This window comes from Pan paniscus, chromosome 4, assembly GCF_029289425.2.
Source record: "Pan paniscus chromosome 4, NHGRI_mPanPan1-v2.0_pri, whole genome shotgun sequence".
NCBI lineage: Eukaryota > Metazoa > Chordata > Mammalia > Primates > Hominidae > Pan > Pan paniscus.
Window position 1 is genome coordinate 703,065 of NC_073253.2, and position 27,786 is coordinate 730,850.

Sequence of the window (27,786 nt, forward strand, 5' to 3'; positions counted from 1 at the left end):
AAAGAATGTTCTGGAGGGGACCAGAAGCTTTGGGAGCAAAGCTGGCCTCTTCCTATCCTCTGCAAAACAGGGGCAGCTGCAAAGCTCCCTGCCACTTGAATTCTGAGTCTCATTTACAGAGACAAACCCAGGGTGTCAGTTTGAGTGACTTCCCTGCTGTGCTGGCTCTAGCCCCTGCCGTCTTTGCATGTTTTTAAACCTTAGCCCGGCAAAACCCAGAGATAAAATGCGGGGAAACCTTATCCATGCCCTGGGCTCCACGCCCAGCAAAGTGGTGACACAGGTGGGACCGGCCGAGGGCCGTCCTGGGTGGGCCGAGGCCCCTGGGGAGAACCTGGCTCTGCACCCAGCTCTGTGTCTCTGGCTCTGGCCAAGGTGGGAGAGGACCCTGGGGCAGGCGTGTAAGTTGGGTTTGCAAATGCAGGCTGGGGTGGGGGGGCCCATGAGGGTCCCGGGGTCTCTTGGGGCCTTCTCGGAGCTGGGCTTTTTAATGAAAATCCAGCTGGGAGGGAAGACAACCTCTTGGGAGACTCTTGCTTCTCCAGGGACGGGAGCCGCAGGGCTGCGGGGCACACGGGGCTGTCACTCTATTCCCGATTAAGTCTCACTTCCCAAATTCCCCCGAGAATATCTTTGCAATCTGGTGTGCGACACCCACAGGACTTTCCTCTTTCCAAAACCCCTAAGGGAACATGAGAGGCTGACGGGTTTCAAACCTTTCAAACCGCAGGCACTTTCAGAGGGGAGAGGAAGCTGACCCCACCCTTCCCTCCGGCTGCGTCTGCAGGGTCCTCGGGGCTGGGGGAGGACGGGCAGGGGCAGCACGGGGCGGGGGCAGTGTGGGGGCTGGGATGGTGTCGGGGCCGGGCCCAGGGCTGGCCTCACTGACGGTTCCTAGGAAGGCCACTCTGCACATGCCCCTCGGATGGCCCCATGACTCACTTCCGGGAGGCAGTGGCCCCATTTGATGGGATTGGCTTTGAAACGTCACGATTGTCACTGTGAAGTACTAACCATGTTCCTTGGGGTTCCTGAATCTTCTCCTGGCCTTACTGAGCGCCGATGTGGCCTTTGGGCCTCTGTGGAGGCACCGTCCCCACCTCCCGGAACACCGTGGCCTCCAGGGACACCCACACACCGTCCGGGCTCTGCTGTTAGCACCAGCTCAGTTTCCCTCCCTTCACCTCTGTCATGGGCCAAATTGTGCCCCCGAAATTCCCATGTTAAAGTCCCCAGGACCTGGGCATGTGAGCGTGAAAAAGGGGAGTACGGCACAGTCAGGTCACCGGGGTGGACCCTGATCCAAGGACCCGTGTCCCTGTGAGAGGAGGTGACTCGGGCACATTCACGCAGGGACGGCCACGTGAGGACACGGGAAGGCAGCGTCTGCAAGTCCAGGACCGGGGTCCCGCAAGAGCCCACCGCACTGACACCGTGATCCAGACCGCACTGACACCCACCGCACTGACACCCACCGCACTGACACCGTGATCCAGACCACACTGACACCCACCGCATTGACACCCACTGCACTGACACCCACCGCACTGACACCGTGATCCAGACCGCACTGACACCGTGATCCAGACCACACTGACACCGTGATCCAGACCGCACTGGCACCCACCGCACTGACACCCACCGCACTGACACCATGATCCAGACCGCACTGACACCGTGATCCAGACCGCACTGACACCGTGATCCAGACTGCACTGACACCCATTGCACTGACACCCACTGCACTGACACCGTGATCCAGACCACACTGACACCCACCGCACTGACACCCACCGCACTGACACCGTGATCCAGACCGCACTGACACCCACTGCACTGACACCCACCACACTGACACCCACCGCACTGACACCGTGATCCAGACCACACTGACACCATGATCCAGACCACACTGACACCCACCGCACTGACACCCACCGCACTGACACCCACCGCACTGACACCCACCGCACTGACACCGTGATCCAGACCACACTGACACCCACCGCACTGACACCGCGATCCAGACCACACTGACACCGTGATCCAGACCGCACTGACACCCACCACACTGACACCACGATCCAGACCACACTGACACCCACCGCACTGACACCCACCGCACTGACACCGTGATCCAGACCGCACTGACACCCACCACACTGACACCACGATCCAGACCACACTGACACCCACTGCACTGACACCCACCGCACTGACACCCACCGCACTGACACCGTGATCCAGACCGCACTGACACCCACCGCACTGACACCCACCGCACTGACACCGTGATCCAGACCACACTGACACCCACCACACTGACACCACGATCCAGACCACACTGACACCCACCGCACTGACACCCACCGCACTGACACCGTGATCCAGACCGCACTGACACCCACTGCACTGACACCCACCGCACTGACACCCACTGCACTGACACCGTGATCCAGACCACACTGACACCCACCGCACTGACACCCACCGCACTGACACCCACCGCACTGACACCCACCGCACTGACACCGTGATCCAGACCACACTGACACCTACCACACTGACACCGTGATCCAGACCACACTGACACCCACTGCACTGACACCCACCGCACTGACACCCACCGCACTGACACCCACCGCACTGACACCCACCGCACTGACACCTACCACACTGACACCGTGATCCAGACCACACTGACACCCACCGCACTGACACCCACCGCACTGACACCGTGATCCAGACCGCACTGACACCCACCGCACTGACACCCACCGCACTGACACCCACTGCACTGACACCCACCGCACTGACACCGTGATCCAGACCGCACTGACACCCACCGCACTGACACCCACCGCACTGACACCCACCGCACTGACACCCACTGCACTGACACCCACCGCATTGACACCCACCACACTGACACCCACCGCACTGACACCTACCACACTGACACCGTGATCCAGACCACACTGACACCCACCGCACTGACACCCACCACACTGACACCCACCGCACTGACACCGTGATCCAGACCGCACTGACACCCACCGCACTGACACCCACCGCACTGACACCCACTGCACTGACACCCACCGCACTGACACCATGATCCAGACCGCACTGACACCCACCGCATTGACACCCACCACACTGACACCCACCGCACTGACACCCACCGCACTGACACCCACTGCACTGACACCCACCGCACTGACACCGTGATCCAGACCACACTGACACCGTGATCCAGACCACACTGACACCCACCGCACTGACACCCACCGCACTGACACCCACTGCACTGACACCCACCGCACTGACACCGTGATCCAGACCGCACTGACACCCACCGCACTGACACCCACCGCACTGACACCCACTGCACTGACACCCACTGCACTGACACCGTGATCCAGACCGCACTGACACCCACCGCACTGACACCCACCGCACTGACACCGTGATCCAGACCACACTGACACCTACCACACTGACACCGTGATCCAGACCACACTGACACCCACTGCACTGACACCCACCGCACTGACACCTACCACACTGACACCATGATCCAGACCACACTGACACCCACCGCACTGACACCCACCGCACTGACACCATGATCCAGACCGCACTGACACCCACTGCACTGACACCCACTGCACTGACACCGTGATCCAGGACGGTGTGAGAATAAATGTTGTTCAAGGCACTGCATCTGCGGTACTTTGTTATGGTGGCCCTGGCAGATTACGCGGTTCCTATGGGATTTTGTTGTTTGCTATTCATGTATTTATTTTATTTGAGATGGAGTCTCACTCTGTCACCCAGGCTGGAGTGCGATGGCACGATCTCGGCTCATTGCAAACTCTGCCTCCTGGTTTCAGGTGATTCTCCTGTCTCAGCCTCCCCAGTAGCTGGGATTACAGGCACCTGCCACTACCCCTGGCTAATTTTTGTATTTTTAGTAGAGACGGGGTTTCACCAAGTTGGCCAGGCTGGTCTCGAACTGCTGACCTCAGGTGATCCACCTGCCTCGGCCTCCCAAAGTGCTGGGATTACAGGCGTGAGCCACTGCACCCAGCCACTCATGTATTTTTTAGGAACTCAGGAATGGGTGGCAGTAACTGTGGGTCCAAAGTCACAGATGCTCTGGGGACCAGGAGGGCGGGATTTCAACAGCGCCATCATTAACCCTGAAGCTATGGAGTGGGCGGGCAGGGCCTAGGAACTGTGGAAGATACAAAGAAGCCTCGCGAAAGCTGCCAGTCGTTCTGAGCTGGGAGGAAGGAGGGGGAGGGACGGGACACCCCCGGGAGGGGAGTTTGAGGACAGGGTTTCACGCCCTCCTTTGCTGACTGATTGATGGGGGGTGAGACGGGGCCCAGGCCTCCCACGGCTCGGCCTTTGCTGTCTGATTGATGAGGGGGTGAGACGGGGCCCAGGCCTCCCACGGCTCGCCTGCTCTGGAGCAGTGGTTCTGTTGCTCACCACGGTGACTGCGTCGTTCAGCAGCGACTCCCCGAAGACGATGATGAACAGGACCTCGTTGACATGGACCTCCTCAAACACGGCCAGGACGGCCACCGGGTCCACAGCAGCAATGAGGCTGCCAAACAGGAGGAAGTCCAGCAGCCCAATCTGCAGGTCGCCTGGAAGACAAGCCGGGTCGTGGGGCAGCTGCAGGACCTGCCACCCGAGAAGGAGGGCCCTGGGGAGACGCTCGGCTACGGGTCGGGGTTCTGAGCCTGTCTGGCTGGCGCTGGTGGTGAGGGGAGCTGGGTCAGCTTCCTGCATCCCTCCCACAGACCCCCAGTCCCCTCCAGGGAAGGCTGTTGTCTTCCGAGGGGGCCATCCCATCTGAGCAAGACAGACAGACAGACTGACCCTGGCCCTGGCCCTCTCCTTCATCTTTGGGTGAATGGAGGCAGGTGGGTGCAGGGGCACTGCATGCTGGGGAGGGATGGGGGCCCATCGCCTGGAGTGATGTCCCAGCCCAGGAGAAGCAAGTGGGGCTGACCCAGGACAGGCCTGGAGCCGGGACACACAGCACCCAGGGGCGCGGCCAGGGAGGGGCAGGTGGGAGGGCCGTTGGGGGTGTGGGGGCAGATTGTGGGGATGAGCAGGGCTGCGGTGGGAGCAAGGGGGCCTGGAAGGCGTGGGTCCATGTGGTCCCTAGCTCCCGGCCGGCTTCCCTCCCTGCATCTGCCTGTGGGCTCTGGTGCCCCTCGCTGGGGAGGTTTTACTGAAATGCAGCCTCATCCTTCACAAGTCTTTGCCATTCAACCCAGGGTTCAGGCCTCGAGGAGGCCAAGTGGGGGTGCCAGGCTCCAGGGGACCCTCAGGGAACTGAGTGTGGCCACGTGGCCCCGAGAGTCTGCCCTCTCTCACGGCCGCAGGGCTCAGAGGACACTGGGCCTCCTTGCTGCCTTCCCGGCCGTGAGGGTCCAGGGACCAGGAGACGCCAGGGCCGTGAGGGTGTGGGAGAGACCACCCAGGGAGGGGGAGGCCCCCGACGAGTCCCCCCGCACAGCTGCTGCCTCTCTGCTGGGCTGGAGCGGAGCCCACCACCCCTCTGGGCTGAGGCTCGGGCTGAGGAGGGGTTTGTCCCTGGAGCCGGACGGGCCCCAGGAGACAGCAGAGAACAGCCTGGCCAGGGGTTTCTGTGCTGGCGCCTGGGAGGGGACAGATCAGGGTCATCTCTGCGGTGACTAAACCCCGAGTTTGCTGTGAGCTCCTAAGCCCCGGCAGCCTCTGGCCAGTGTCACAACACCCCGAGGAAGTGACAGATGCCAGAAGAACCAGCGTTCGGGGAGTTAAAGTTCCATGTTGGAACAGGAACCACACAAGCCTTCTCCACTTCCAAACTCAGGCCTCAGGACGCGAATCCCCTTCAAGGTCATCTTTAAACGCGGCCTCCTGGCACGGCCGCCCCCAGGGCAGTGATGCCCCCATGGATGTCCTGGGGTCGGCCGCGTTCAGACTCCCCGGCCGGCAGCCTTCCCGTCTGGACAGTTGCCCACGGCCGTGCCAGGAGGGCTCATGCCGCCAGACCGCATGTTCCAGGCCTTTCTCCACCACGTGCTTTGCCTGTGCAAGGGCCTCTGATGCCTGAAGCTCTCGCAGGGCCTGTCCCCACACTGCCCGGACAGCCCCCGGGCCAGCACTGCCATGTCGACCCTTTCCCATGGGGCACGTTTGGCCTTGAGACGCTCCACAGTGCTTGGCCTCTGGTCTGCAGAGATCAGTTGCAGCCTCCCAGCTCTCTCGGACTCCCAGGAATGGGATGGACCTGCCGGCCATGGGCATCTCTGCTCCAGAACCTCAGGCAGCACCCAGCTTTGACCAGCTGGGTCCCAAGGCTGAGCGCAGGCCTCCAGCATTCGTGTCACCTGGGGAGCGGCCTGCCTCAGGGGGCACAGCGATGGCCTCCAGCATCCGTGTCACCGGGGGAGTGGCCTGCCTCGGGGCACAGCATCCATCTGGGGAGTGGCCTGCCTCAGGGGGCACAGCAATGGCCTCCAGCATTCGTGTCACCTGGGGAGCGGCCTGCCTCAGGGGGCACAGCAATGGCCTCCAGCATCCGTGTCACCTGGGGAGCGGCCTGCCTCAGGGGGCACAGCAATGGCCTCCAGCATCCGTGTCACCTGGGGAGCGGCCTGCCTCAGGGGGCACAGCGATGGCCTCCAGCATCCGCGTCATCTGGGGAGTGGCCTGCCTCAGGGGGCACAGCGATACCTGGGACACGTGTTTCCCATGAGGAGTGTTGTTGGAGGACGGTAGAGTCCAGCGTGGCGAGGGGCAGGTGTGGAGTGCAGCGTGGCGAGGGGCAGGTGTGGAGTGCAGCGTGGCGAGGGGCAGGGGAGGGCCAGGGGTGACGTCCTGGTGTGGGGAGTCCTCCAGGGCTTCATGGTGCAGGTGCAGCAAGGACGTCCTCCAGGCTCGGCCAGTCGCACCGAGGACATTCTGCTTCGTGCAAGGGAAATCCGGCAGTGCCTCTGGCCAATGCTAGGCGGGGACCATTGTGACCAGTGGCCACAGAGCCACGGAGTGTGCCCGGCTCTCAAAGGAGCGGCCCTGACGGCCAGACTGATCACAGGCTGCTCCATCCCACACTCGACACAGCTGGGAGGAAGCTGGGATCTCATGGGTGAGAGGCCATCTGGCAAGGTAGGCGTGAGCCTCGAGGGGCCGCGGGTCCAGGAGTCTCTGCTACAACCCCTGAGGCTTTCCCTTGGGTCCGGTGGCTAGGGCGGCTGCCCCGTCCGAGGTGTGTCCTGACCACCTATGGCATCGCCCACGTGACGGGCCTGCCATCCATGAGCCTGTCTGTGCCCTCGGCAGCTTTCCCTGGGCTGCACCTGGTGGGTGATGCTGGACGGCAGGGACTCCAGGGAGGGGTGAGAAGGCCCCAAGGAACCACGTGCTGGGTGAGGCGGCCGCAACCCGGGAGCTCCTCTTTCTCCATGCGTCTCCTTGGTCTCAGGTTTCAGCCCCTTGATTCCCATGGAGAGGCCGGGCTGTGCTCTCCCTTGAACCAGACGGAAAATCGCCAATTCTTGTGAGTCTGGTTCAGCTGGTGGATTTGTCTGAGGCTGAGTTCTCAGACAGGTGAGGGCGGCAGGTGCCGGAGGCCTGCGCTCAGCCGTGGGGCCCAGCTGGTCAAAGCTAGGCTCTGCCTGAGGTCCCTGGACCCACCTGGTCAAAGCTGTAGCATCCCCGGCAGCAGCAGCGGGCATCAGGGCTGCACCACACCTGGCATATTGGGAGGCGCCAGCCATGCGTGGTCTGGATCCGGGGCGGGAGGCAGTGCCCGAGAGATGAAGCATCCAAGACCAAAACCGCGCAGCAGTTCTGGCTCCGGATGTGGCTGCAGCCACGTGGGTGCAGCGGTGGCCCAGCGGCTCCGGCACACAGGCTGGGAGGGACGGTGCCCGATACACCAGGCTCTGCAGTCCTCCTCGTCTCCCTGGGACCCGGTGGCCGGCGAGTGTGGACGGACCCCTACCTCTGCCCAGTGCCGGAGGAAGAGCGGCAGCCCCTGGCCACCTGCAGCCCCCAAGCCGAGCTGCCGAGATGGGAACTCCTCCCCAAGCAGAACATGTGCTGGGACCTGGGGACGCGCAGGGGACTGGCCTTGGTCACGAGGGCCTACGGGGCTGCCAGCCACGTTTCTCACCTGACACTTACCGCCTGGAGGCCAGGGTGCGGCACCCCGACCTTTCCGAGATGAGGCAGCCCCGCCCCTCCCGGACCCCACCCTGATCCCGGCCGGGGCAACAGTGGCGCAGACTTACCCATGAGCCCACTGAGGAAGACGCCGTAGAGGGACAGCCCGGTGGTGGCCGCGTTCCACACGGTGCCCACGACGGCGTACAACAGGATGGTCCCCAGGTTGCCGAAGAAGAGGCGGTTGGGCATGAAGTAGCCGGCGTCCAGCACGATGGGGGGCAGCAGGTAGAAGAAGAAGACGGTGGGCGTCAGTGTGAAGGACGCGATGTGGTCGGCCGCCCAGACGATGCCGCCCAGCACCAGGCCCAGCACGATGAGCAGGGCGCTCTCGGGAACCACGCTGGTGACCTTGTGGGACAGGTGGAACCCTGTGGGGAAGGGAGAGAGGTCAGGGCCGTGCTGTGGGGGAGGGGAAGGAGGTCAGGGCCGGGCTGTGAGGGAGGGGAGGGAGGTGTGGGGACTCGTGGGGGAGGGGAGGGATGTCGGGGCAGGGCCTGTTGGGGAGGGGAGGGGAGGGAGGTCAGCGGGGACTCGTGGAGGAAGGGAGGAAGGTGTGGGGACTCACAGGGGAGGGGAGGGGAGGGAGGTCAGGGGGGACCCGTGGGGCAGAGGAGGGAGGTCAGGGTGGGGCCTTGGGAGAGGGCAGGTAGGTGGGGGGAGCCCATGGGGGAGGGGAGGGAGGTCAGGGGGGAACCCACAGGGGAGGGGAGGGAGGTCGGGGTGGGACCTGCGGGGGAGGGGAGGGAGGTCAGGGCAGAGCCCTCGGGGGAGGGGAGGGAGGTCCAGGTGATCAGGTCCCACAGGGCTCAGAGCTGTAGGCATCTAAGACCTCCCCCGACTTTTCAGGGAGCCCAGGAGGGCTGGGAAAGAGGAGAGTGCAGGGGCAGCTGCTGGAGCCCCCAGAAGGGAGTCAGTTGGAGGAGGGAGCCGGTGCTATGGGGTGGAGGCCCGTGCTGGATGGACGGTGGTGGGGGGGGGGGCCTCTGACCTGCCGCCCCACCACCCGGCTGGTTCTGTTCCCCCGGACCCCCAACTCGCTCTGTGCCTTTTGCCTTGGTGACCAAGGTCTGAGCTCACCCTGTCCCTGACATTGTGGCCAGAGCCTGCTCCCACTTGAGGCTGGCTGTGTTTCAGACCCCTCCGGAGGGGCCCCATGGAGGCTGTGGCCCCCTCTCCTCGTGCCCCTCTCCTGGGATCACAGCCCCTGGGTGGGGCCTTCTAGGAAGAGTCTCTGGGTCCCGCCACTCCACTCCGCACAGGTGAGCTTAAGGGTGGACAGCAGGCCCTGGGGACCCCCCATGGAGCTTCACCCCGTCCCCCAGCACCATCGCCCCTGCCAGGACCTCAGAGGCTCTGCCCGGCCCTGTGGGTGGGGGTGCAGGCACCAACCTATCTGGGCCATGTCTCCTGTGTTTTAGTTGGACTCAGAAAAAAAAAAAAGGTGATGAGAATTCCTGCGCTCGGCCTGATTTCAAAATAGCGGGAAGCCTGACAAATGAGGTGCGTCCTCCGGCTTCGGTGATGTAAGGGATAATGAGCTTCTTCATTCCCTCAGCTGCTGGTTATTAAGTCTTCTTTGAAATTCAAAGGAAGTTGTCTCCTGAGATGGCCAAGACCCCATTTAAGCACAGAGCAGCGGGAGCGGGGGGGGCTCCCTCGAACACCACCCGCCCCTGAAGAATGTGTCAGCACAGCTGGAGGGGCGGTGGAGGCAGTGGCCGCATCCCACCCTTCCCGACTGCGTGGCCCCGACGAGCTCGGCCCTCCCTGCCTGTTTACTCCTTTGTAATTATGGAGCTCTTGCAGGGCCGGGTGCTGGCCCAGAGGAGGGAGGTGCTGTTCTGGATTTGCCGTTCCTTCCCCGAGGATGGTCTTACACCAAATACCACGGGTGGCATGGGCCCCTCTAGGGAGGGTGGCAGGCACAAGCTCCGCACCTGCCCAGCCACCAGCACTGCACTGCGGTCTCCCGACCCTGTCCCCAGGACAGCGGCTCTGCCTGCTGCTCCAGATTCCAAAACACCAGCCCCGGGAGGGATCAGGGTTCAGAGGCTCCTGCTTTCAGGATCGGAGGTCCTGCTGTGGACCCCCGTCCCCACCATGTGCCCCACAGGCTCTCTGAGGCCCCCGACGGCTCCCCCACTCCGGGCTGCACATCCTGCACAGATCTGAGCTCCACACCTGTCAGGCAGGGCAGCAGGGGTTGGCCCGGGGAGGCTGGAACCACGTGACAGTGATGACCAAACCAGGGGGGGGCATGGTCTGCAATGAGGGAGGGCCTGGCCTGGAATGGGGGAGGGAGGCTGTCCTTGGGGAACACGGAGGGTGAGCTCCCTGGAGTCCTCGGGGCCCGCTCAGAGCTGGCCTGCAGGGTCCCGTCTGCTCCAGCTTTCAGCAGGAGAGCATCCGCAGGGTTGACCTTGCTCTCTCCCCACAGCTCTCCCTTCTGTAGAAGGTGATCCCCAGCTGGGAGTGGCTGTGATGCACGTGAGAAGTCCTGGGACCCTAACGCGTGCCCCGACAGCCCCGTCCTCAGCAGCGCCCTCCCCAGATCTGGGCTCACGGGGCTGGCAGCCCAGCAGGAAAACAGGGGCCCCTCTTCTCTGGGCTCCACGGCCTGGTCCCTGTGGTGGCCAGGGACAGACCTGGCCTCGCAGAGCTTTGGGAAGAGACATGGGTGGCCTTCCGGGCCTGCGAGGGGAAGGCTGTGGCCTCTGCTCAGGGCAGCCTGGGGCCCCTCCACAGCCGGGACTCAGCAGGTTCTAGGCTGGCCTGGGAGTCTGCACACTAAGGGCTCTGAGGCCTTTGGGAGTCCTGCTGGGGGTCCCTGTGGTGCAGGAAGGCCTGGGGCAGGTGTTCCCGCCTCTGCAGCCTCCTGATGTCTTTAATAATGTCCAGAGAGAAGGGGAGTTTACCACTTCCTTCCTTTCTTCCTGAGGGCTGTAAATCCCGGCCTTGGTGTCCCAAGCTGTGTTAGGAAGACCAGGGTGGTCTGTGCCCGGTGCCGGCGCCTGCTCACCCACAAGCTGACCCGTGCCTCTCACATCTGTCCTTGGAGACATCGTCACCTCCGCCGCTGGCGACGAGTGCCTAGCAAAGCCCGGCACAGCCGTGGTGATGGCGACCCCCTGGAGGCTGCCCAGCCGCTGGCGAGACCCACCCAGGCCGCTGTTTTCTACACGACGCACATTCTTTGCCTCTGCCCACGTCCCAGGCTGGCTCCTGGAGGGGTAATCGGCTCACCTGTCCTCCTCTTTTCAGGGTCACAAGACCTGGGAGACAGTGTTTGTCCAATAGCGCTTGTGGAGCAGCCAGTGGGGCACGTGTGGCCCCTCGGTGCCCGCCGGCACGTGGGCTGCTTTGAGGATAAAATCCAGCGACCACAGAGACTGCGTGTCCCCAGGTGGGGGGCACCGTGGCCGCAGGTCAGACCTGGGAAGCAGCGGGAGTCTCGGAGCTCCCGGACGCCCTCGCCCTTGGTGGCTGCAAACACTTGGCCCGGCGTCTTTTTGTTGAGGGCTTGGGTCTTTTAGCCACAGTCTTCCAAAATTAGGTTCACGGCAATCACCACCGTTGTGAAGCCACCCCAGACAACCGCAGGCCAGCAAGTCAGGGACACAGGGACACAGGGACACAGGGACACAGGGACCAGCTTTGTCTTTAAAAACAACAACACAACTCTGTGCCCTGGGGACTCACAGTGCTCCCCGCGCCATCGCCGACCCTCCCCACGCTCCACTCCCCGCGCCATCGCCGACCCTCCCCACGCTCCACTCCCCGCGCCATCGCCGACCCTCCCCACGCTCCACTCCCCGAGCCATCGCCGACCCTCCCCACGCTCCACTCCCCGAGCCATCGCCGACCCTCCCCACGCTCCACTCCCCGAGCCATCGCCGACCCTCCCCACGCTCCACTCCCCGCGCCATCGCCGACCCTCCCCACGCTCCACTCCCCGCGCCATCGCCGACCCTCCCCACGCTCCACTCCCCGCGCCATCGCCGACCCTCCCCACGCTCCACTCCCCACGCCATCGCCGACCCTCCCCACGCTCCACTCCCCGCGCCATCGCCGACCCTCCCCACGCTCCACTCCCCGAGCCATCGCCGACCCTCCCCATGCTCCACTCCCCGCGCCATCGCTGACCCTCCCCACGCTCCACTCCCCGCACCATCGCTGACCCTCCCCACGCTCCAGTGAGGCCGCTGGTTACTGTAAAAGCCTGTTAACTGGGACACTGGTGGGTGAGGGACAGGCTGGCTTCAGACCAAACACTCCTGCTCAGAAGTAAGCCCTTAAAATCCACAGAAAACATCCTCTGACCTTGGTAGTTACTGAGAAAATATACATATATACGCACAAACGCCGCATAGGCGGGAGGGCGGCGGTTTCCAACATTCTGCCATCCGGGGTTGGAAAGGGTGTTGGACACGCCTTTCCCATGTGCAGCGGCGTCCGAGGGCAGCTCCTGCAGTCTTCAGGGTGTGTGTGTGTTGAGAGCTCACCTGTGTCCTCCTGCATGGGACATGCCGTCCCACCTGCCCACGGGGGAGGAGCCGCACCCATCCCCACCGTCCAGGCAGGCGTGAGCCGCATCTCCTGAGGGGCCCAACCTAACAGCCTCTGACCACCTGTGGGTGACGCGTGAACGACCCCGTTCTGTGAATGTGTCGGCTTGCTCCCCTGCCGGGCACTGATCCTTTCCTATTGACACGAGGTTCTTCGTAAGCTGGAAAATCCAGCCTTTGCTTATGTCTTCAGCGGCAGGTAGATTTTCACTTTCAAAAATGTTGCTCTCATCTTTCCACTTCGTCTTCTGTCATTTTGCTCCACGCAAACGTCTTTTCTTTTTATAGTTAAATTTATTGGTCTTTTGTTTTATGGCTTCTGAGTTTTGTGTTATGCTTAACAAAGCCATTCCTGCTCATGTTTCCTGCTAAATTTTTTAGCAGGAAAAATAAAGGCACTCAATTAAATTTTCCTTGAAGGCTGGACTTAGTGGTTCACACCTGTAATCCCAATACAACAGTTTGGGAGGCCAAGGCAGGTGGATCCCTTGAGCCCAGGAGTTCGAGACCAGCCTGGGCAACATGGCGAAACCCCGTCTTTACAAAAAAAATACAAAAACTCTGCTGGGCATGGTGGCACACAACTGTAGTCCCAGCTACTCAGGAGGCCGAGGTGGGAGGATCACCTGAGCCTGGGAGGTTGAGGCTGCAGTGAGCCAAGATTGCACCACTACATTCCAGCCTGGGCGACGGAGGCCTTGTCTCAAAAAAAAAAAAAAAATTTTTTTTTTTACTTGAATTTAACAGAGAAAATACTTAAAAATAGTTGCAACTCAGAAGGCCCTGCTAGCCTCAGAGAGATAGTCTTTCCACACCGATGTCTGTTCCTGAAATCCCTGAGCCTGGAAGTGGATCTGGGTGGCACTGGTGGGTGCTCCCGGTGCCCATGCCGCTGCCCCGCAGGTGTCCCTCAAGTCACACCACTGCTCTGCCTCGGGCGACACGGTGCACTGGCCGAATTCCCTCCAGGTGCAGGAATCAACACCCAACTGCCCTCGAAACCTGGTTTCTCGGCTCCCGGGTCTCAAATCCGGGTTCTTCCCTTGACAGCAGGCGTCCACCCTCGAGCATTTGCGAATGTCAGGCTGACACCTCTGTGTCTGAGCCTGTCTGGGCACCGGGACTGCTGTGAAGGACACAGTCAGCCGGACTTTGCTTAGTTCACCTGTCGGGGCCACTTGTTCACGTTTATCTCTGTCTGGTTGTCAGAATAAATTGTTTCCAACCAGGAAACAAGGATATCTCTTAACACAATTGTTCTATTCTTTGGTTCTTCCTCCACTTCAAAGAAGCTTCCTGAAGCTTCCAGATCCCCTGCAACCCCCCTGAGCCGCTGACCCTGACCCCTGGGAGTGAAGCCTCATCTGCCCCTGTCCCGGGTGGTGTCGCCCGGCCGCATCCCCAGCCTCTGCCCTCCGACAACTCAGGCACCTACTGGTCAGCTATGAAGCCTTAGCCTCGCTTGTGGGAGTCCCTGCCTCACGGATGCCGGCCTCCTGCCTCGGCCACCGCCCTCCTCTTCAAGGATGCTGTTTTGCCTCTGGTCGCTCTATCTTATCTTTTTTCTCCGCACTCCTGGACGTCTCTCGGACCTTTCGCTCTGACAGTGGCTTGAGCCTCGGCCGCCACTTCCGCCCCTGCTACTTTGGGGCCACGTCTCGGTCCGACGCTGCAGGGTGCTGCTAACCGTGTCTTCTCTGTGAACGTCCTCACGATGAACGCCCCCGTTCCACTTCCCACCCTGCAGCTGCTGCTTCCGGGACTCACATTCCGGCCATTTCCGTGGTGTGAGGTACGGGCGGGACTCCTTCTGCTTCTTGTCACACTTGTCCCAGGCTGGGCCCTTCCCCGCCAGCCCCACTTCCTGCCTTCCAGCATCAGCCCAGCCACTGAGCCCTTTTCTTTTGAGACATCATCTCGTTCTGTCACCTGGGCTGGAGTGCAGCGGCACCACCTCGGCTCACTGCAACCTCCGCCTCCTGGGTTCAAGCGATTCTCCTGCCTCAGCCTCTGAGTAGCTGGGATTACAGGCGTGCGCCACCATGCCCAGCAAATTTTTGTATTTTTTGTAGAGATGGAGTTTCACCATGCTGGCCAGGCTGGTCTTAAACTCCTGGGGTCAAGCGACACGCCCGCCTCGGTCATCCACAGTGCTGGGATCACAGGTGTGAGCCACCGTGCCTGGCCAACCGTGTCTTCTCCCCTTGCTTGTGCCCGCCATGGAAGGTTCTGTGAACATTCTCTGCACAACCCCGCTTTGGGAAGAGTGCCCCTGCTGGCCTCGGCTGCCTCTCCTGGGGTGTGTCTCCCTGCTGAGCTGGCTTTGGGTGGGACACTGCTTTCTACCCATTCTCCTGTGGCAGAGGAGTCCTGCAGCGTCTCCTCTGGTATCGGATGGCAGTTTCGCCCCAGCCAGGGTGGGGGTTCTCCTGGGCTTCTGCTTCTTCCTCCTGAGGAGGTGCCAAGGCCAGGCCTCTCCTTGGTGACCTCTGCATCTCCCTGGTTTGGGACACTGGACTGGGGACCAAGAGAGGGGAAGGGTCTCGTTCTCATCTTCTCCTGAAACCAGGGGCTCCGTGGTTGATGGAAGTCCTCAGAGGGCGTCCTCAGCCTGGGGCTGGTCTGCTCCACACGGCTTTTCCCAAGGACCCATGGCCTCCTCTTGAACGGCAGTCTGCATTGTAATTAGCTGGTGAAACCAAGAACTCAATTGGTTTTAAGAGGCAATTTGCTAGTAGTTTGGCAATTAAGCACACGATGGACGTTTGGGAGCCAAGTCCCTGTGCCGTGAGCCCTGCGGGTTCCAGTTCCTGCTGCCAGTCGGTATTGAGTGCCAGGGACTGGCCTGGCATGAGGGCCTGACCTGGGCGGTGCTGTCCACATGCACACAGCCGGGGCCACCCCGCCTTCTGGGGGCATCTGCCGGCACCAACCAGGCCTGGGCCTGTGGTTGGGGCCTGTTCCACAGACTCATTCCAGGCAAGGCGCTTACTTACTGCCACAATCTGCACATTTTTAGGATGAGATGACGACACTTGGGTTCCAGGGTCCCTGTGTGGAAACGTCCCCACATGCTGGGCCGTCCTTCCTTCCTGTGCCCTCCGTCCGCCATCTCCAGACACCACCCAGTGCCTGATGCCGTCTGCAGCTCCCTCTGGTCTGACAACCAGTCACTCCTGCTCCCTGGGGACACGTGGGCCCTCGAGGCTCTAGAACGGGAGGGAGGTGGCTGGCAGGGCCCGAGATAATGCCAAGGTGGCTCCTGGAGACCTTGCATCTGCGCATAACGTCTCCGTAGATCAGCAGAAGGCCCAGCCACTCCCAGTCCAGGATCCAGCCCCTCTGTAGGGGCCACTGCTCAAGCCAGCATGGCTACAGAGATACCATGGGAGTGTGGAGGGGCCACTGCACCTCAAAGAAGAAGGAACCCACAGCCCTGGGCCCCGTCGGAGCCACCACAGGCGCAGGGCACAGGCTCCTCGGCCCAGAGCTGTTGGGCAGGAGCTGCAGGGTGGCCGGGACGCAACAGGCAGCGACATCTTCAACCTTCTACCAGAAGAGCCTCAGGTCCACCGCATTGACTGCGGCAACCCCGGCCCTGTGGGTTGAAAGGGCAGAGGGTGTCTGAGGCCTTAAGGAAATGAAGAGAATAGAACTCGCCCCATGGCACACACTGTGAGGGAACCAGGCGGTGTGGGACCCTCCCGAGACGCACTATGCAGAGCCTGAGCTCAGCCACACAACTGCAGAAGCCAAAACCACGAGAAGCTCCACAGATGGAACCGGCTTCCGGCACCACTGGGACACGCCACGAGGCTCCCCCAGCTAGGTGCACACACGGCATGCGACTGGCGTGGATCCCTGGCGGGAATGGAAGGGGGGGTGGCAGGAGACGGGGACGGGACCCTCCAGGGACACAGGAAACACACACCAAGCACGGAGAGGCCAGGCGGGCCGGTGTGGACAGGGGGCCGGTGTGGACACGGGGCCAGTGTGGATGGGGCCAGTGTGGACGGGGCTGGTGTGGGAGGGGCTGGTGTGGACGGGTCAGTGTGGACACAGGGCCGGTGTGGACATGGGGTCAGTGTGGAAGGGGCCGGTGTGGATGGGGCAGGCGTGGATGGGGCTGGTGTGGACATGGGGCTAGTATGGATGGGGCTGGTGTGGATGGGGCCGTGTGGATGGGGCTGGTGGGTGTGGACGGGGCTGGTGTGGACGGGGTCAGTGTGGACACAGGGCCAGTGTGGACATGGGGTCAGTGTGGAAGGGGCTGGTGTGGATGGGGCAGGCGTGGATGGGGCTGGTGGGTGTGGACGGGGCTGGTGTGGATGGGGCCAGTGTGGACACAGAGTCAGTGTGGACATGGGGTCGGTGTGGATGGGGCCGGTGTGGACAGGGCTGGTGTGGGAGGGGCTGGTGTGGACGGGTCAGTGTGGACACAGGGCCGGTGTGGACATGGGGTCAGTGTGGAAGGGGCCGGTGTGGATGGGGCAGGCGTGGATGGGGCTGGTGGTTGTGGACGGGGCTGGTGTGGATGGGGCCAGTGTGGACACAGAGTCAGTGTGGACATGGGGTCGGTGTGGATGGGGCCGGTGTGGACGGGGCTGGTGTGGGAGGGGCTGGTGTGGACGGGTCAGTGTGGACACAGGGCCGGTGTGGACATGGGGTCAGTGTGGAAGGGGCCGGTGTGGATGGGGCAGGCGTGGATGGGGCTGGTGTGGACATGGGGCTAGTATGGATGGGGCTGGTGTGGATGGGGCTGGTGTGGACATGGGGCTAGTATGGATGGGGCTGGTGTGGATGGGGCCGTGTGGATGGGGCTGGTGGGTGTGGACGGGGCTGGTGTGGACGGGGTCAGTGTGGACACAGGGCCAGTGTGGACATGGGGTCAGTGTGGAAGGGGCTGGTGTGGATGGGGCAGGCGTGGATGGGGCTGGTGGGTGTGGACGGGGCTGGTGTGGATGGGGCCAGTGTGGACACAGAGTCAGTGTGGACATGGGGTCGGTGTGGATGGGGCCGGTGTGGACAGGGCTGGTGTGGGAGGGGCTGGTGTGGACGGGTCAGTGTGGACACAGGGCCGGTGTGGACATGGGGTCAGTGTGGAAGGGGCCGGTGTGGATGGGGCAGGCGTGGATGGGGCTGGTGGGTGTGGACGGGGCTGGTGTGGATGGGGCCAGTGTGGACACAGAGTCAGTGTGGACATGGGGTCGGTGTGGATGGGGCCGGTGTGGACGGGGCTGGTGTGGGAGGGGCTGGTGTGGACGGGTCAGTGTGGACACAGGGCCGGTGTGGACATGGGGTCAGTGTGGAAGGGGCCGGTGTGGATGGGGCAGGCGTGGATGGGGCTGGTGTGGACATGGGGCTAGTATGGATGGGGCTGGTGTGGATGGGGCTGGTGTGGACATGGGGCTAGTATGGATGGGGCTGGTGTGGATGGGGCCGTGTGGATGGGGCTGGTGGGTGTGGACGGGGCTGGTGTGGACGGGGTCAGTGTGGACACAGGGCCAGTGTGGACATGGGGTCAGTGTGGAAGGGGCTGGTGTGGATGGGGCAGGCGTGGATGGGGCTGGTGGGTGTGGACGGGGCTGGTGTGGATACGGGCTGGTGTGGACAGGGCTGGGGGCCGGTGTGGACAGGGCCAGGCCCTGAGTCCGCCTGCCACAGCCCGTGTGGCTTCCACACAAGGGGACAAACCTGGGGACACGCAGGCCCTCAGGTAACTGATTGCCGAGGCTGGAAAGTCACAGCTAATTAAGCACACAATGGCTTGGTGGCCTGATGGTTACGACAGGGGACAGACGCTTTTAGTTCTAATTACAAACCCTGTGCCTGGAGGAGGAAGGGCCGGCGCTGGCAAACCGGACATTTCTGGATGGGCGCCGGAAAGGGCTTCTCTCTGGGCCCCGGGGGGCTCAGGAAGGCCACGGCCCGATGCATGTCACACCCCTCGGAGCACAGAGGGACGGGGCTTGGTCAGGCCCAGGGCCTCCGCCACCTCCAAGGACCTTTCAAGGTGGCAGAGATTCAGCCGAGTCCACAAAAATGCAACAGCGCAGTCAATCCTGTGGTTTTACTTTAACAGGAACACGTCCTGGAGGATTAAACTCTGCCTGCCAGAAACAGCGCGGCTGAGCGGTGGGGCGGTGAGGCCAGGAAGGAGGGCGGAAGCACAGGTACCCACCCTCCCGGGGGACGAGGGGCCGGGGCATTCCACAGGCAGGCGCAGACACATGCAGGAACACGTGCACGCACACAGAGGCTCGCAGAGACGTGCAGAGACACACAGAGGAGACACACACAGGGTCCACCCCGTTCTCCTAGCACAGCTGTGGGTCTGAGTTCTCTGCCACCCACCCCTGCAGGTCCAGCAGAGCTCGCCAGCACACTCTGACCTCAGTATCACTTTACCCGCCTGTGGGGCACCGGCGAGGAATCACGGTAAATGTGTCGGCCGTCAAGCCCAGGGCGGAGGTAAAGGTGCTCACGGAGGTCCGCCATGCGGCCTGGCAGACGTGCCTGCGTGACCCCACGCGTCCCTGCCTGCGGGTGTGGTTCCCCGTGAGTACTCAGGTTGGCGTGGGACAGGGGAGCCGGCTCCCAGGGGCCACGCAGGAAGCCCCTCTCCGAGCGAGGCCGGGCCCCCGGGCCGGGAAGCTGCTTCCTGCCAGATGAAGGTCACACAGCTCCAAGAACAACAGCCCGTTCAGGATTGGACTCCCTGCGCTCAAGTCACGAGGCATTTTAGACATTGTACATTTACAACACTCAAGCAAACCTAGTCGGTTTTTAAATTGAAACATGAATGTTGCCCACGGTTCCCTAGAGAATCAGGAGATCCTTCAACTCCAAACCACCCTGAGCAACCGCGCTGGGGCAAAATGAACGCAGCCTCTGAGCCAGCCACGGCCTCTGTCCAGGACGCTGGGAAGACCCTACACCCCTTCCTCTCTGGGACCCAGCCGCTCTGGCCCCCCCACCCCCAGAGACGGCCCGGGCCCCCTTATTAGCAGCGTGAGAACAGACGGACACAGGCAGGTCCCAAGCTGCCCACAGCAGAGGAAAGACCTGGATGCAGATCCCAGCTGCCACCACCTCAGGGCTTTGCTCAAAGCAGCAACAAGCTTCAGCTGCCGCAGACCCAGCGGCGCCTACCAGGGGCCACAGCGGTACACAGGCCCCGGCAAGACACCGGGCGCAACGTCCTGGGGCAACGGAAGTCACGAGACACGTGAAGTGGGAATGTGGCCCAGCTCAAATCAGAGGAGAACTCAAGATGGTCAGACCCTGGAATCAGCAGACAAGGGCCTAAAACAGCAGCTCAAGGATAGAAAAGAAACGTTCTCATAACCACTTAAAAAGGACAAGCCGCAGCGGTGGAGTGGAACAGGGCTTGGCACATGTTTTCTTAAAGGCAGATTGTCAGTATTTTAGGTCCTGCAAGCTGCCAACAGGAGGATCACTTCATAACCACTTACTACCAGTGAGGCCGAAAGCCGCCGTAACGACAGACGGGTGCTCAAAGCCGCCGTAACGACAGACTGGTGCTGTGTTCCAGTGAAACTTTACCACTCACTACCACTGAGGCCGAAAGCCGCTGTAACGACACAGATGGGCGTTCCAGTAAAACTTTATTTACAACAACCAGTGGCCGGCCCACGGGCTGTAGTTTGCTGACGCCTAAAATAGAACTTATCAAAGAGAACCAAGCGGAAACCCTAGAATCTCTGACATAAAAACTCAATGGACAGACTTACGAGCAGACAGAAATGACAGTAAAGAGAGTGAACTGGAAGACAGATCAGAAGAAATCATCCCATCGGAAGACTAAGGAGAAAAAATGGTTTTTAAAGTGACCAGAGCCTCAGTGGTCTGTGGGGCAAAATCAATAGCTTGTAGCCGCAGCACTTTGGAAGGCCAAGGCAGGAGGATCGCTTGAGCCCAGGAGTTCAAGACCAGCCTGGGCAACACAGCAAAACCCCTTCTCGACAAAATAAATTAAAACATTAGCTGAGCCTGGTGGTTTGTGCCCATAGTCCCAGCTACTCAGGGGGCTGAGGCCAGAGGGTCCATTGAGCCTGGGCGGGTTGAGGCTGCACCCCAGTCTGGGTGACAGCGAGCGAGGCCCCCATCCTTGCCCAGAAAAAGGCCTGATATATGTGTAGCTGGAGCTCTGGAAAGAAGGGAGAATGGGGTGGGGAAACCTTGAAGAGCGAATGGTAAAAAATGTCCCCAGTTTGGTGAAAGACACACATTTATAGATTTGAGAAATTTTGCAAGCCCCAAGCAATGCAAGTACAGGGAAAATCCTATCTGTGGGCACGGCACAGTCAGACTGCTGAAAATCAAAAACAAATGGAGAATCTTTCCATCTGTATAATGTGTGTGAGTTACCAATAAAGAACTTTCTTCTTGTTCCATGAAATGGGCAAGGAAGGCGTGTCCACTGGAAATCTCATCCACGGCTGTGGTTTCTCCTGAATCGGCGAATCGTCTGCGCGAGGCTGGGGCCTCTGGACAGAAGACTGGGCCCCCAGAGCTCTTGGGGGGCTCCCATCTTCACCCGGTGCCTGGATTCTCAGGGTCCACCCACCCCCACCTTCCTCACACTTCACCCTCTCTTCTCTCTTGCCCTTATAAAATCATTCACTTCAAAGTAGAAATTATGAAACCGTCTTCATCAATCACGGAAGTTTAGCACTCCCCGTGTTTTTGCCTTTGGTTTATCAACAACTAAACAAGGGAAGGGAACAAGCTTCTGCGGAAGCTTCCAGCAAGGAGACAGCATCCTATATGAGGCGCCTGGGGAGGGAAGGTGCCGGAAGGCATCGCTGTGGGGCTGCTGCCAGCTCCGGACCCCCGGGAACCCAAGGGGCACACGTCTCCCTGTGTTCTTGCAGCCCCTGCGTCCTGTGACCCACCCAGGAGGTGTGACCTGCCCTCCTTGCTTCAGGCTCCCCTCTGTAAAGTGAGGAAATAGCGCCCCGGCGCTGCAGCCAGGGCCCAGGGCGGTGGACATGCAGGGTCCAGGACCGGCTGAACCTTGAGCCGCTGCAGGGGCCGTTGGATTTGGCCCTCAGGAGAGAACTCCACAGCCTCCTCCGGTGTGTCCGGCGGCGGCAGCCAGGGAGGGTGCCGGGACCTTCAGACCACACAGCAAGTGGCCAGATCTCAGGCTCCCTGGGCTCACGGCCCCGCTACCTCCTCCTGTCACCCCCGGGTGAGCCCAGAGGGCTCAGGGTGGGGACAGCAGACAAACCCTCAGCTGCTGGGCAGTGCCTCCCTCGGGGGCCATGGGCACCGGGACCTGCACCCCTCAGCGCTGTGAGGCCACTGTCTCTAAACGTGAGGGCTGAAGGAGAAGGGGTGTTCGTGCCCAGCTCCTGGCCGGCCACCAACATGGCCCCTTCATGGGGGCCGGGCCAGAGGCTCAGAAGGGGAGGGCAGGGGTGCGGCTGGTTGAGTGGCATACAGTGGGGGCTCACACCTCGGCTAGCAAAGTGGCTCCCAGACCCGGACGCCTGTGCCTGGAAGAGCAGCAGACGCCTGCAGGGCACAGTGGCCACATGGGCGCCACACAGAGCCCAGTGCTGAGAAGCAGGGGCCAGCAGCAGCCACCCCTCCCCTGCTTTCCCTGCGCAAATGGGAAAAGGCCTCAGAACAGCGTGGACACAGTGACCCCTTTAACAGAATGAGGGGATGGAGGCCCGGGTGGCTGGAGACCTGGACAAATGAGAAACAGCATACTCCTCCATTTTCAGCTTCAGAGGCTCTTAAGGGAGGGAGGCTGCTGTGGGAGGAGCATCTGGACGTGTGCTGGGGGTGACCGTCGAGGGGGGTGGGGGAGAGTGACCATGGAGGGGGAGAGTGACTGTAGGAGGGTGGGGAGTGACCACAGAGGGGAGAGTGACTATAGGGGGGTGGGGAGTGACCACGGAGGGGGGAGAGTGACTGTGGGGGGGTGGGGAGTGACCACGGAGGGGAGAGTGACTATAGGGGGGTGGGGAGTGACCATGGAGAGGGGAGAGTGACTGTGGGGGGGTGGGGAGTGACCATGGAGAGGGGAGAGTGACTGTGGGGGGGTGGGGAGTGACCATGGGGGGGAGAGTGATTGTGGGGTGGTGGGGAGTGACCACGGGGGGGAGAGTGACTGTGGGGGGGTGGACAGTGACCACGGAAGGGGAGAGTGACTGTCGGGGGGATGGGGAGTGACCATGGGGGGGAGAGTGACTGTGGGGGGTGGGGAGTGACCATTGGGGGGAGAGTGACTGTGGGGGGATGGGGAGTGACCACGGTGGGGAGAGTGACTGTGGGTGGGTGGGGAGTGACCACGGGGGGGAGAGTGACTGTGGGGGGGTGGACAGTGACCACGGAAGGGGAGAGTGACTGTCGGGGGGATGGGGAGTGACCATGGGGGGGAGAGTGACTGTGGGGGGGTGGGGAGTGACCACGGGGGGGAGAGTGATTGTGGGGTGGTGGGGAGTGACCACGGGGGGGAGAGTGACTGTGGGGGGGTGGACAGTGACCACGGAAGGGGAGAGTGACTGTCGGGGGGATGGGGAGTGACCATGGGGGGGAGAGTGACTGTGGGGGGGTAGGGAGTGACCACGGGGGGGAGAGTGGCTGTGGGGGGTGGGTGGGGAGTGACCATGTGGGGGGAGAGTGACCATTGTGGGGGTGGGGAGAGTGGCCATGTTGGGAGGGGAGTTACTACCACGGAGATGAAATTAATGTGAACCACTGAGGCAAAGGCATGAGGCCCCCTCACTTTGGGGTGGGGTTGGGGTTGGGGTGCAGGTGGAGCCTCTGAAAGGCTTTGAGGAGTTTGCAAATGCCCTGCAGGGGAGCAACTTCGGGTCTTGCTGACCTTTATCCCTCAGGAGAGGATCTCCAGTGAGGCTGTGCTCTCCGGGAATTCTTTTGTGCAGGTAGACGGTGAGGGCAGCTTCCCAAGCCTGTTAACTGCACCTGTGCCTGCTCACGTGGCCACGGCCGCCACTATCAAGGAGCTCTGCGTCCTGCCCGCGAAGCCAGGACTTTGTCACGAGCTTTGCCCGGACGCAGCAGCCGGAAGCGGTTGGGAGGATTGATTCTTGATATTGATGCCACCCAGAGAGGACAAAGGTGGAAAGACACACGAAAGGGGCCCGAGACGGGGGCTGGAGACGCGCGGAACCCGGGCTGCGGAGAGGGTGCTGGGGTGTGCGGCAGGGCCAGGGCAGCCCGCACAGGGCGCATTCTCATGCCAGGTGTGCCCCGTGTCTCCATCATTTGCCCCAAACGCAGGAGGGCCCGGGGTCCTCCCGAGGGGCCCCATGCTGCTCCCTGTCCTGTGGGGCCACCCCGCCAAGCGGGGCACCACTCCAGAGCCGGGACAGCAGCAAACCAGAGCCAGACCCCACAGGTTCCCCACCTTCTGGGCGCTGCTCCCAGGGACCTGTCTGGCCACTTCCCAGCAGGCTGTTTTAACCCGTGCAGAGCTGGTTTCCTATGATAATCTCGACTTTTCTGGGCAGTTGTAAAGATTGAAAATCAGACTCCTTCAGAGAGAGTGGGTTGACTTTGTTCTCAAACCCAAGGAAAACGAAGGATAAGACGTGTTATTTATTATCCTTGTTTTAAAGTTATTGGGGGCCGGGCGCGGTGGCTCACGCCTGTAATCTCAGCACTTTGGGAGGCCAAGGTGGGTGGATCACAAGGTCAGGAGATCGAGACCAGCCTGGCCAATATGGTGAAACAAAAAAAAAAATACAAAATGCAAAAATTAGCCAGGAGTGGTGGCAGACACCTGTAGTCCCAGCTACTTGGGAGGCTGAGGCAGGAGAATCGCTTGAACCCGGGAGGCGGAGATTGTGGTGAGCCGAGATCGAGATTGGGCCACTGCACTCCAGCCTGGGAGACAGAGTGATACTGTCTCAAAAAATAAATAAATAAATAAAGTTATTGGGTCAGGTAAGAAGGAGGGATCCGGCTTCTTCTTCTTCTTCTTCTTCTTCTTCTTTTTTTTTTTCTTAAATAGTGTCTAGCTCTGTTGCCCAGGCAAGCACCACCACGCCTGGCTAATTTTACTATTTTTTGTAGAGATTTTTTTCACCATGTTGCCCAGGCTGGTCTAAAACTCTTGGGCTCATGTGATCCTCCAGCCTTGGCTTCCCAAAGTGCTGGGATTATAGGTGTGAGCCACTGCACCCATTCTGGGGGGATCCAAAGACACTGGCACCCCATCCTCAACCCCCAACACCCCAATCCCTGCCCCACAGACGCCTGAATCCCCACCCCACAGTCGACACCCGAATCTCCACCCCACAGACGCCCGAATCCCCACCCCACAGACGCCCGAATCCCCACCCCACAGACGCCCGAATCCCCACCCCACAGACGCCCGAATCCCCACCCCACAGACGCCCGAATCCCCACCCCACAGACGCCCGAATCCCCACCCCACAGACGCCCGAATCCCCACCCCACAGACGCCCGAATCCCCACCCCACAGACGCCCGAATCCCCACCCCACAGACGCCCGAATCTCCACCCCACAGACGCCCGAATCCCCACCCCACAGACGCCCGAATCCCCACCCCACAGACGCCCGAATCCCCACCCCACAGACGCCCGAATCCCCACCCCACAGACGCCCGAATCCCCACCCCACAGACGCCCGAATCTCCACCCCACAGACGCCCGAATCCCCACCCCACAGACTCCCGAATCCCCACCCCACAGACGCCCGAATCTCCACCCCACAGACGCCCGAATCCCCACCCCACAGACGCCCGAATCTCCCCGCTACACCCAAATGCCCACCCACACCCATGTGGCTCCAGTTCCCATTCGGCTTCTTGGCGCCCGCCCCTCACACCAGTGGAGCCAGGGGAAGGGGTGACCGGTGCTCAGGCGCGGAGCCCAGCTATGGAATCACAAGCAGCCCAGAGCGCGCCCGGGATGGAGATGCCGCAGGGAGACGCAGCCCACAGTGTGCCCGGGATGGAGATGCCGCAGGGAGACGCAGGCCTCAGGATGGAGTAGCCGCAGGGAGACGCAGGCCTCAGCGTGCCCAGGATGGAGATGCCGCAGGGAGACGCAGGCCTCAGCATCACCATCGCCCCCACGCCGTAAAGGACAAGGACATTAGAGAGGAAGACCTCCCGGGAGTCACACATGAGAACTAAAGTTTAAAACTCAACAGAGGATTGAAAGAGGAGGTTAAGAATTTCTCTCAGGCCAGAGGTGGTGGCTCACACCTGTGATCCCAGCACTTTGGAAGGCCAACGCAGGAGAATCGCTTGAGCCCAGGAGTTCCAGAGCAGCCTGGGCATCATAGTGAGACCCCGTCTCTACAAAATACAAAAACTAGCCAGGCATGGTGGTGCTTGCCTGTGGTCCCAGCTACTTGGAAGGCTGAGGCAGTAGGATCACTTGAGCCTGGGAGGTGGAGGTTGCTGTGAGCTGAGATCGCACCACTGCATTCCAGCCTGGGTGATAGAGCCAGATCCTGTCTCAAAAAAAAAAAAATTATCTCAGAAGATAGAGAAAAAAAGACACATAAAGAAAATATAGGGCCAGGCACAGTGGCCACACCTGTGATCCCACCACTTTGGGAGGCTAATGGTGGGGAGGATCACTTGAGGCCAGGAGTTAAAGACCAGCCTGGGCAGCATGGTGAAACTCTGTCTCTACTAAAGAAAATTACAAAAATTAGCTGGGTACCGTGGCGCATGCCTGTAATCCCAGCTACTCAGGAGGCTGAGGCATAAGAATCGCTTGAAGCCAAGAGGTGGAGGCTGCAGTGAGCTGAGATCATGCCACTGTACTGCAGCCTGGGCGAGAGAGTGAGATGGAAGGAAGGAAGGAGGGAGGGAGGGAAGGAGGGAGGGAGGGAAAGAAGGAAGGAAGGGAGGGAGGGAGGGAGGAAGGAAGGGTTTGAGGGCAGAGTAGGCTGGTCCCATGTGGGCCGAACGTGGAACCCTGGAACTCAGGCGTGGGCAGAAGATGGAGAACCGCGGACAGGCACCACCACAGCCATTCCCAAAACCAAGCTTGCGGTTCCAGACTCAGTGAACTGCCAGGGACCTGGCACAGCAGGTGAAGTTAGCTGTACCCCAAAGCATGTCAGGGAGTGAGAGGAGAATGGGGTGTGGGGAGGGGGAGGGGGCCTCCTGCAAAGAACCAGGAATGAGGAAGGCCTCCGTGTCTCGCATGGATGCCAGAAGAAGCTGGCGCAGGGCCTGATGATTTGGAAGGGAAACCAGTTCCCGCGGTGCGAATCAAGCAAGGCAAAGGCATCTCAGAGGGGCCCTGCGGGCAGCCGGCGTTGTCCCTCCTGCAGTCAGCGCTCCACTGCCCCGCACTCAGCTGGCTTCCCAGGGCCTGAGCAGGGATGGGGGAGGCTTCGGGAGGAGAGGGGCTCCAACGATGTGGAGGAGAATGTGTTGGGGAGACAGGTGCTGGGCTGGACCGGGGAGCCGCTGGAGGCCTGGGGGCATTGGAAGCAGGAGGATCCGTGGGTGCTTGGGCCCCTGGTGGAGCACGGCAGCTTGTTGGGAGCTGGGAGCAGAGCCACTTACTGTGAGCTCAGAGAAGGCTGCCAAGAGCAGCGACAGAGACCATCATTCCCTCTAGGCAAAGCCAGATGCTGTGTGGGAAAGGAAACGTGGCCGTACGCTGCCACGGAGCTCTAAGGTGTTCGTGTGGGACGGAAGCGCTGGTGGAAAGGCCAGAACCCGCGGGACACACCCTCGAGAGCCGCCGGCAGCACGCTTGGTCCCGGCCTGGAGACAGGGGCCAGCACAGTCAGGCTCTCTCTGAGCCCAGGGGTGGAGAGCTCACTGGGCTTTACTGTGGTGACCACTGGGGAGCGGGGCCCAGGGGACAAGGTGGGCAGGGGCTGCTGTTTGCTCGAGTGAACCCTAGAACTACTTGATTTTTCATCTGACAAAGCTAACAGAGGAAAAGATGAGGCCCATGGATGCACGAGCCCTCTGCC

At 61.4% G+C, this 27,786-nt stretch overlaps 1 protein-coding gene across 1 annotated transcript in view; it reads right to left on the reverse strand.

Moving 5' to 3' along the window:
* SLC9A3 (solute carrier family 9 member A3) overlaps nucleotides 1–27,786 on the reverse strand; it is a 52,254-nt gene that overhangs the window by 10,331 nt on the left and 14,137 nt on the right. Inside the window, exons 2-3 of the mRNA XM_063604127.1 lie at nucleotides 8,307–8,609; nucleotides 4,501–4,661 (exon numbers count right to left, since the gene is read on the reverse strand). Coding sequence (XP_063460197.1) covers nucleotides 4,501–4,661; nucleotides 8,307–8,609 — 464 coding nt within the window. The remainder of the gene's footprint in view (nucleotides 1–4,500; nucleotides 4,662–8,306; nucleotides 8,610–27,786) is intronic.